This window comes from Sander vitreus, chromosome 18, assembly GCF_031162955.1.
Source record: "Sander vitreus isolate 19-12246 chromosome 18, sanVit1, whole genome shotgun sequence".
Lineage (NCBI taxonomy): Eukaryota > Metazoa > Chordata > Actinopteri > Perciformes > Percidae > Sander > Sander vitreus.
This window is the reverse complement of record NC_135872.1, coordinates 1,767,828-1,777,827: the sequence shown is the minus strand read 5'-3', so window position 1 is coordinate 1,777,827 and position 10,000 is coordinate 1,767,828. Positions and strand designations below refer to the sequence as shown.

The following is a 10,000-nucleotide window of genomic DNA, read 5'->3' as shown; positions in this document are numbered from 1 at the left end:
AAGGGGGAAGGAGGGGAGGAAAAGAGAGGGAAAGGAGATGGGAGGAAAAGAGAGGGAAAGAAAAGAGAGGAAGGACAGAAAGGGAAATGAAAAGAGAGGAAGGACAGAAAGGAGAGGAAATGAAAGGAGGAGGAAGAGGAAAGGGAAAGGAAGGAGAGGAAAAGAAAGTGAAAGGAAGGAGAGGAAAAGGAAGGAGAGGGGAGAAAAGGAGAGGAAAAGGAAGGACAGGAAGGAAAGGAGAGGAAATGAGAGGAAAAGAAAGGGAGAGGAAAGGGAAAGAAAGAGAGGAAAAGGAAGGAGAGGGAAAAAGGGGAAGGAGGGGAGGAAAAGACAGGGAAAAGGGGGAAGGAGGGGAGGTAAAGACAGGGAAAAGGGGGAAGGAGGGGAGGAAAAGAGAGGGAAATGAGAGGGAAAGGAGATGGGAGGGAAAGAAAAGAGAGGAAGGACAGAAAGGAAGGAGAGGGGAGGAAAAGAAATGAATGGGATCCCTTTCATTCCCTTTCTTGACATCAATAATAAAACATTTCTCTCTAAGAATTCTGCAAGTTTGACCTTTCACAATAAAAGCCTCTCTGAGAAATCCTTCTTTACAGCTGCATTCATTGACCTGATTCATAGTTTTTGGAGTAATTGTGTGTGTTTGTGTTCCAGATGAAGAAGGAGCTGGCTGACAACGACTCCATCAGTCAGGAGGTGGTCGGTAACGCCCACATCGAAAACTACGCCTTAAAGATGTTCCTCTACGCTGACACTGAGGACCGGGCCGCCCGCTTCCACAAGTAAGCTACGCACACAGCTTTTATATTTTACTGTCACTATACACATGTATCGAAAGGAGCCAGTTGAGGTGGTTCGGGCATCTGGTAAGGATGCCCCCTGGGCGCCTCCCTAGGGAGGTGTTCCAGGCACGTCCAGCTGGGAGGAGGCCTCGGGGAAGACCCAGGACTAGGTGGAGGGACGTCCAGCTGGGAGGAGGCCTCGGGGGAGACCCAGGACTAGGTGGAGGGACGTCCCAGCTGGGAGGAGGCCTCGGGGAAGACCCAGGACTAGGTGGAGGGACGTCCAGCTGGGAGGAGGTCTCGGGGAAGACCCAGAACTAGGTGGAGGGACGTCCAGCTGGGAGGAGGTCCCGGGGAAGACCCAGGACTAGGTAGAGGGACGTCCAGCTGGGAGGAGGCCTCGGGGAAGACCCAGGACTAGGTGGAGGGACGTCCAGCTGGGAGGAGGTCTCGGGGAAGACCCAGGACTAGGTAGAGGGACGTCCAGCTGGGAGGAGGCCTCGGGGAAGACCCAGGACTAGGTGGAGGGACGTCCAGCTGGGAGGAGGCCTCGGGGAAGACCCAGGACTAGGTAGAGGGACGTCCAGCTGGGAGGAGGCCTCGGGGAAGACCCAGGACTAGGTAGAGGGACGTCCAGCTGGGAGGAGGCCCCGGGGAAGACCCAGGACTAGGTAGAGGGACGTCCAGCTGGGAGGAGGCCTCGGGGGAGACCCAGGACTAGGTGGAGGGATTATATCTCTAACCTGGCCTGGGAACGCCTCGGGATCCCCCAGTCGAAGCTGGTTAATGTGGCTCGGGAAAGGGAAGGTTGGGGTCCCCTGCTGGAGCTGCTACCCCCGCGACCCGACCCCGGATAAGCGGACGAAGATGGATGGATGGATGGATGGATGGATGGATGGATATACACATGTACAGTGAGATTAACAGCAACTCCTTTTCCAGTGCCAACATGTACAGTGGTGTGAAAAAGTGTTTGCCCCCTTCCTCATTTCCTGTTCCTTTGCATGTTTGTCACACTTAAGTGTTTCGGAACATCAAACCAATTTAAACAATAGTCAAGGACAACACAAGTAAACACAAAATGCAATTTGTAAATGAAGGTGTTAATTATTAAAGGTGAAAAAAAATCCAAACCATCATGGCCCTGTGTGAAAAAGTGATTGCCCCCCTTGTTAAAACATACTATAACTGTGGTTGTCCACACCTGAGTTCAATTTCTCTAGCCACACCCAGGCCTGATTATTGCCACACCTGTTCACAATCAAGGCATCACTTAAATAGGAGCTGCTTGACACAGTAAGGTCCACCAGAAGATCCTTAAAAGCTACACATCATGCCGAGACCCAAAGAAATTCAGGAACAATTGAGAAAGAAAGTAATTGAGATCTATCAGTCTGGAAAGGGTTATAAAGCCATTTCCAAAGCTTTGGGAATCCAGCGAACCACAGTGAGAGCCATTATCCACAAATGGCGAAGACATGGAACAGTGGTGAACCTTCCCAGGAGTGGCCGGGCCGCCCAAAATTACTCCCAAGAGCGCAGCGACGACTCATCCAAGAGGTCACAAAGACCCCACAACAACGTCCCAAAGAACTGCAGGCCTCACTTGCCTCAGTTAAGGTCAGCGCTCATGCCTCCACCATCAGGAAAAGACTGGGCAAAAATGGCCTGCATGGCAGAGTTCCAAGGAGAAAACCACTGCTGAGCAAAAAAGAACATCAAAGCTTGTCTCAATTTCTCCAGAACACATCTTGATGATCCCCAAGACTTTTGGGACAACATTCTGTGGACCGATGAGACAAAAGTGGAACTCTTGGAAGGTGTGTGTCCAAGTATATCTGATGAGAAGGAACACTGCATTTCATAAAAAAGAACATTATACCAACTGTAAAATATGGTGGTGGTAGTGTGATGGTCTGGGGGCTGTTTTGCTGCTTCAGGACCTGGAAGACTTGCCGTGATAAAAGGAACTATGAATTCTGCTGTCTACCAAGAGATCCTGAAGGAGAATGTCCGACCATCTGTTCGTGTACTCAAGCTGAAACGAACTTGGGTTCTGCAGCAGGACAATGATCCTAAACACACCAGCAAGTCCACCACCGAATGGCTGAAGAAAAACCAAATGAAGACTTTGGAGTGGCCTAGCCAAAGTCCTGACCTGAATCCTATTGAGATGTTGTGGTATGACCTTAAAAAGGCCGCTCATGCTCGAAAACCCTCTAATGTAACTGAATTAGGACAATTCTGCAAAGATGAGTGGGCCAAAATTCCTCCAGGACGCTGTAAAAGCCTCATTGCACGTTATCGCAAACGCTTGGTTGCAGTTGTTGCTGCTAAGGGTGGCCCAACCAGTTATTAGGTTTAGGGGGGCAATCACTTTTTCACACAGGGCCATGATGGTTTGGATTTTTTTTTCACCTTTAATAATTAACACCTTCATTTACAAATTGCATTTTGTGTTTACTTGTGTTGTCCTTGACTATTGTTTAAATTGGTTTGATGTTCAAACACTTAAGTGTGACAAACATGCAAAGGAACAGGAAATGAGGAAGGGGGCAAACACTTTTTTCACACCACTGTACGTAAAATAAATATAACGTGAAATAAAATAAATGGTGCAAAAAGTGGCATATGCATTTCCTATTTTCACAAATAAGAGGACAGTTTTATTTTGATTCAGTGGTGGGTTGCAGCTTTACCGAGCTTTTTCAACGTAAAATAACGCCAGACTAGAGCGCTGCTTACTGAGCTCCAAGGCTGCAACACAACAAGAGCCTGGTCGCTACGGAAACTAAAACTTGTGCGTATTCAATTGGGAAGCGATGATCGGATTTGAAACCAGATCCTCCAAACGATTCCCATAAAGAAACGACTACAAGTAGGAATCAGTTCTCGATGCCCAACCCTAGTCTTGTCTCCTTTCCTCCCTCCCTCGTCCTTCCTCTCCTCTCCTTATTTCTTTTCACCCAGACACCGGAGAGGACTGAAACATACCTCTGTAATCTCTTGGGTCATTTTAATTGCACAAATATTAAAAATATATATATATATATTTATTTTATGCTGGGAGAGTACGGCCGTTCCCAGACAGATCGAGGGGGCAGCGGGTCTCTTTATTCCCTGGAAGTACAAACCGCTTATTTAGGTCAGGAAACCACCTCTGTGTGTGTGTGTGTGTGTGTCTTTGTGTGTGTGTGTGTGTGTGTGTGTGTGTGTGTGTGTGTCTGTGTCTGTGTCTGTGTGCATGTGTCTTTTGTGTGTGTATCTCTGTGTGCCTGTGTGTCTGCGTGAGTGTGTCTGTGTCTGCCTGTGTGTGTCTTTGTCTGTGTGTGTGTGTGTGTGTGTGTGTGTGTGTGTCTGTGTGTGTCTTTGTCTGTGTGTGTGTCTTTTTGTGTGTGTCTGCGTGTGTGTGCCTGTCTGTGTATGTCTTTGTCTGTGTGTGTGTGTGTCTGCGTGTGTGTGTCTGCCTGTGTCTGCCTGTGTGTGTCTGTGTCTGCCTGTGTGTGTCTGTGTGTGTGTGTGTGTGTGTGTGTCTGTGTCTGTGTCTGCCTGTGTGTGTCTGTGTCTGTGTGTGTGTCTGTGTGTGTGTGTGTGTGTGTGTGTGTGTGTGTGTGTGTGTGTGTGTGTCTGTGTCTGCCTGTGTCTGTGTGTGTGTGCTGTGTTCTGTGTGTGTGTGTGTGTGTGTGTGTCTGTGTCTGTGTCTGCCTGTGTGTGTGCGCTTCCATGTGAATATTTGATATCAAAACATGTGATAAGAGTGTTTTGATACATTATATTATATATTGATTGATTTTTATATATATATACAGTCAGGTCCATAAATATTGGGACATCGACACAATTCTAATCTTTTTGGCTCTATACACCACCACAATGGAGTTGAAATGAAACGAACAAGATGTGCTTTAACTGCAGACTTTCAGCTTTAATTTGAGGGTATTTACATCCAAATCAGGTGAACGGTGTAGGAATTACAACAGTTTGTATATGTGCCTCCCACTTTTTAAGGGACCAAAAGTAATGGGACAATTGGCTGCTCAGCTGTTCCATGGCCAGGTGTGTGTTATTCCCTCATTATCCCATTTACAAGGAGCAGATAAAAGGTCCAGAGTTCATTTCAAGTGTGCTATTTACATTTGGAATCTGTTGCTGTCAACTCTCAATATGAGATCCAAAGAGCTGTCACTATCAGTGAAGCAAGCCATCATTAGGCTGAAAAATCTAAACAAACCCATCAGAGAGATAGCAAAAACATTAGTTGTGGCCAAATCAACTGTTTGGGAACATTCTTAAAAAAGAAAGAACGCACCGGTGAGCTCAGCAACACCAAAAGACCCGGAAGACCACGGAAAACAACTGTGGTGGATGACCGAAGAATACTTTCCCTGGTGAAGAAAACACCATCACAACAGTTGGCCAGCTCAATTGTCCCATTACTTTTGGTCCCTTAGAAAGTGGGAGGCACATATACAAACTGTTGTAATTCCTACACCGTTCACCTGATTTGGATGTAAATACCCTCAAATTAAAGCTGAAAGTCTGCAGTTAAAGCACATCTTGTTCGTTTCATTTCAACTCCATTGTGGTGGTGTATAGAGCCAAAAAGATTAGAATTGTGTCGATGTCCCAATATTTATGGACCTGACTGTATGTATGTATGTATGTATAGTATATATATATATATATATATATATATATATATATATATATATATATATATATATATATATATATATATATTTTATGCTGGGAGAGTACAGCTGTTCCCAGACAGATCGAGGGGGCAGCAGGTCTCTTTATTCCCTGGAAGTACAAACCGCTTATTTAGGTCAGGAAACCACCTCTGTGTGTGTGTGTGTGTGTGTCTGTGTGCGTGTGTCTTTTGTGTGTGTATCTCTGTGTGCCTGTGTGTCTGCGTGTGTGTGTCTGTGTCTGCCTGTGTGTGTCTTTGTCTGTGTGTGTCTTTGTCTGTGTGTGTGTGTGTGTCTTTGTGTCTGTGTGTCTTTGTCGTGTGTGTGCCTGTCTGTGTATGTCTTTGTCTGTGTGTGTGTGTGTGTGTGTGTGTGTGTGTGTGTCTTTGTGTGTGTCTGTGTGTGTCTGTGTGTGTGTGTGTGTGTGTGTGTGTCTTTGTGTCTGTGTGTCTTTGTGTCTTTTTGTGTGTGTCTGCGTGTGTGTGCCTGTCTGTGTATGTCTTTGTCTGTGTGTCTGTGTGTGTGTGTGTGTGTGTCTTTGTGTCTTTTTGTGTGTGTCTGCGTGTGTGTGCCTGTCTGTGTATGTCTTTGTCTGTGTCTGTGTGTGTGTGTGTGTGTGTGTGTCTGTGTCTGCCTGTGTGTGTGTGTGTGTGTGTGTGTGTGTGTGTGTGTGTGTGTGTGTGTGTGTGTGTGTGTGTGTGTGTGTGTGTGTGTGTGTGTGTGTGTGTGTGTGTGTGTGTGTGTGTGTGTCTGTGTCTGCCTGTGTGTGTGTGTGTGTGTGTGCTTCCATGTGAATATTTGATATCAAAACATGTGATAAGAGTGTTTTGATACATTATATTATATATTGATTGTTATATTTATTTATTTTATGCTGGGAGAGTACAGCTGTTCCCAGACAGATCGAGGGGGCAGCAGGTCTCTTTATTCCCTGGAAGTACCAACCGCTTATTTAGGTCAGGAAACCACCTGTGTGTGTGTGTGTGTGTGTGTGTGTGTGTGTGTGCTTCCATGTGAATATTTGATATCAAAACGTGATAAGAGTGTTTTGACAGAAAGAACTGAAAGCAGGAAGGTTTGGGTGTGTTTTAATTCATGTTTGTTAACATTTTAAGTGCTAATGCTTCCCCCCTATAACCTGCACCTCCCTTTCCTCAGAAATGAGTAATACCGTAATACCTCAAAGAAAAAGCTGGGTCTTTATTTAACTAAACAGCAGAAGGTACAATATCACTATATATATATATTGCAGCACACCAGTATCTGATTAACGTTACAGACGTTAGCTAAGCTAGTTTTGTTTCTAGCTCCAGGCTAACGTTATGCCTCCCACCTCCAGCTAGACTAATCATGTCAGCTCATCCTTCTGTTTCCTCCAGTCTTGGATTCTCCTGGGGTCAATGTCGACATGTCTCGCAGCTTTTTCACCCGAGATTTCCTTTTCGTTTTCAGTAAGTTGTTGAAAAGTCCGTTACTAGCACCAGAGCCCGTCATTCTCTGCTAGCACTAAATGAGACCCGTGTTACAGCCAATGTTGCTACTGCCTAGGGGTTCAAGATACGTCGACGCAATATCGTTATCGCCATATATCGACAGTGTTGCAATAAGTGTGCAATGTTTAGTTTATTTTGTGGAGCGCTGCGTCCCGTCTGTTGGCTGTGTGTCTTAGTTGTTTGATTTAGAGCTTGAAACACTGTAATGATCATGTTTCATTGCCCAGTTCCCGTGCTAATTGCACATTAGTGCACGTCAGTGCACATCCCCCCCTATAACCTGCACCTCCCTTTCCTCAGAAATGAGTAATATGTTAGAACAAAGTGGAAAGAGGAACAGGAGGAGACGGGAAGATGTTTAGCTTTTGGTTCGTAGCCAAAGCCGAGTTCCTCTTCTTCAATCAAATGTTTCTGAAAACATTTTCAGTGAGAAATAATATGCCGCTGCTGAATGTCTTCATTTCAGATCGACAAAAGGTCATTTAAACATTTTTAGGATTTTTGCCTTATGCAAATGAGGAGCGGTTGACTCAACGCCCCACTTCTCGCTCCAAAAAACGGAGAAAAAAGCTCTAGAAGCATTAAAAAACCCACACAACAAACGCATTAAAAAAAGTCTAAAAGGTCTAGAAGATATCTGGTCTTATCAGATATCAGTCTTTTCCTGAGAATTACATAAATCCTTTAGGAATGTGTGTCTGTGTCTCTGTGTGTGTGTGTGTCTGTGTGTGTGTATCTGTGTCTCTGTGTGTGTGTCTCTGTGTGTGTGTCTGTGTGTGCGTGTGTGTCTGTATGTCTCTCTCTGTGTGTGTGTCTGTGTGTGCGTGTGTGTCTGTATGTCTCTCTCTGTGTGTGTGTCTGTATGTCTGTGTGTGTGTCTCTGTGTGTGTGTCGCTGTATGTCGCTGTGTGTCTCTGTGTGTGTGTCGCTGTGTGTGTGTGTGTGTCTGTGTGTCGCTGTGTGTGTGTGTGTGTCTGTGTGTGTGTGTGTGTGTGTGTTCTATGTTCGATCATGGAAAAAGCTCAAGCAGCCACTGCTGGCCAATACGTTGACACTAGAAACCTTTTATTAATGACATATATAATGATGAATGTGTATTGGTTGTTGGTGGCAGCGGTGTCTGTTAGCAGTTAGCTCGCTCGTTAGCTGCTGAACAGCAGCAGCGTGCAGGCAGAGCGAGCAGCCGCCAGCTGTTGATGCGTGCAGGACTTCACCGTGAGCGGACTGTTTAGAGACCATGTGACCCGCAGGTAACGTTAACTGGTCCCTGTACGCAGATATCATCAATGATAGGGAGCCCAGCAGCGGCCATGATGAGCTCCTCCTCCTTTTTCTCTGAACTAATGTTTGGTAGGAATGACAGTTTACATCGTATGTTTCTCTGGGATCAGACACCGTGAAGGACGTCTGTATTCTGATTGGTTGCCGTTGAACTGTGTCATAGCTCATTACCATAAAGCTGACCTACTTTCAACTTTCTGGTTGACGCTCTGGTCGCTCAAAACGCCCAAAACGCGACGCCAACAGATTTGACGCTCCTTGCAGCTGAGAGAAGCTATCATTGAAGATGAATGACTTCCTGTATCTTTAGAAGATCAAGTCAGCGGCGGGGTGTACGTACAGTTATTGGGTGGGGAGACAGCTCTGCCTCTCCAGCTCCTCCCGTAGCTCTGGGTGGACGTCCTGTGGGGAGACAGCTCTGCCTCTCCAGCTCCTCCCGTAGCTCTGGGTGGATGTCCTGTGGGGAGACAGCTCTGCCTCTCCAGCTCCTCCCGTAGCTCTGGGTGGACGTCCTGTGGGGAGACAGCTCTGCCTCTCCAGCTCCTCCCGTAGCTCTGGGTGGACGTCCTGTGGGGAGACAGCTCTGCCTCTCCAGCTCCTCCCGTAGCTCTGGGTGTCCTGACCTGACTTGAGCGTGAGATAAACTGGGCTACATCGCGTCTCCCTCCCCTCTGCAGCACTGTTGTCGACCAATTAGGTGATGGAGACCAGAAAGTCTCCTATATGGTTCCAGGTCTTTGATTATGTTGCTGCCTTCATCTGTTCCCCTCACTATTCAGCTGAGGGAGCACTCAAAACGCGACGCCGACAGATATGACGCCCACATTCAATATAAGTAGTGAACTGATCAATTATTTTACTTGTGAACAGCGTTCTGTGGAACCAGCCATCTTATTTATTTTGACATTTTGGTTGAAAGAGAACCACATTTCTGATATAGAAACGTTTTGAAAGTGGGTCAAAGTTGACCGAGAACATCAGGAGGGTTAATACAGCGACAAATGTCGGGGAAAAAATGGATGGATGTAAATAAGTAAAACCCTAAGAGAAGTCCAGCAGGAAGGTTAGCTTCCCTGGCTGTCAGTAAGTGTGAGCAGCGTGCTGGCGATGAATGGATGAATGGAAGCAGGCGACGGGTAAATAAATGCTCAGAAGCTCTCTGTTTGCAGCAGGATTGGGTCACATTTCTGTTCCGCTGCTGAGGGAACACAAACAGCCTGCAGTTTATTTTACGAGAAGCAGCTGTGTGTGTGTGTGTGTGTGTGTGTGTGTGTGTGTGTGTGTGTGTGTGTGTGTGTGTGTGTGTGTGTGTGTGTGTGTGTGTGTTATGTCACCAAACTAAGAACACAGGTACAAACAGAGTATATACACATGTAGGCTTAAATACTCACATTCACACATAAAAACTGATTGGCACACATGTGCACCTTTGTGACAGACACACACACACACACACCCCCACACACACACACACACACCCTACACACACACACACACACACACACCCACCCCCCACCCCACACACACACACACACACACACACACACACACACACCCCCCACCCCACACACACACACCCACCCCCCCCCCACACACACACACGTCGAGGCTCTGATTTTGGGAAACTTTTAGTGGAATAAGAAACTTCCTCAGACGTGTTTGGGGCCACCGCTCAGTAGCGTGTGAGCTACAAGGAAGCCATTTATGTTCCCTACCTTAACTGTGTGTGTGTGTGTGTGTGTGTCTGATGGGAAAT

General features: G+C 46.5%; 1 protein-coding gene across 2 annotated transcripts in view; it reads left to right on the top strand.

The window, feature by feature from the left end:
- Window positions 1-10,000, top strand: part of vta1 (vesicle (multivesicular body) trafficking 1) — an 80,738-nt gene that overhangs the window by 28,237 nt on the left and 42,501 nt on the right. For both annotated transcript variants that reach the window (XR_013503398.1, XM_078274206.1), the window contains exon 3: window positions 652-779. Coding sequence is in view for 1 of the 2 variants with exons in the window: in XM_078274206.1 (XP_078130332.1) it covers window positions 652-779 (128 nt within the window). In the remaining variant the exon portion in view is untranslated. The remainder of the gene's footprint in view (window positions 1-651; window positions 780-10,000) is intronic.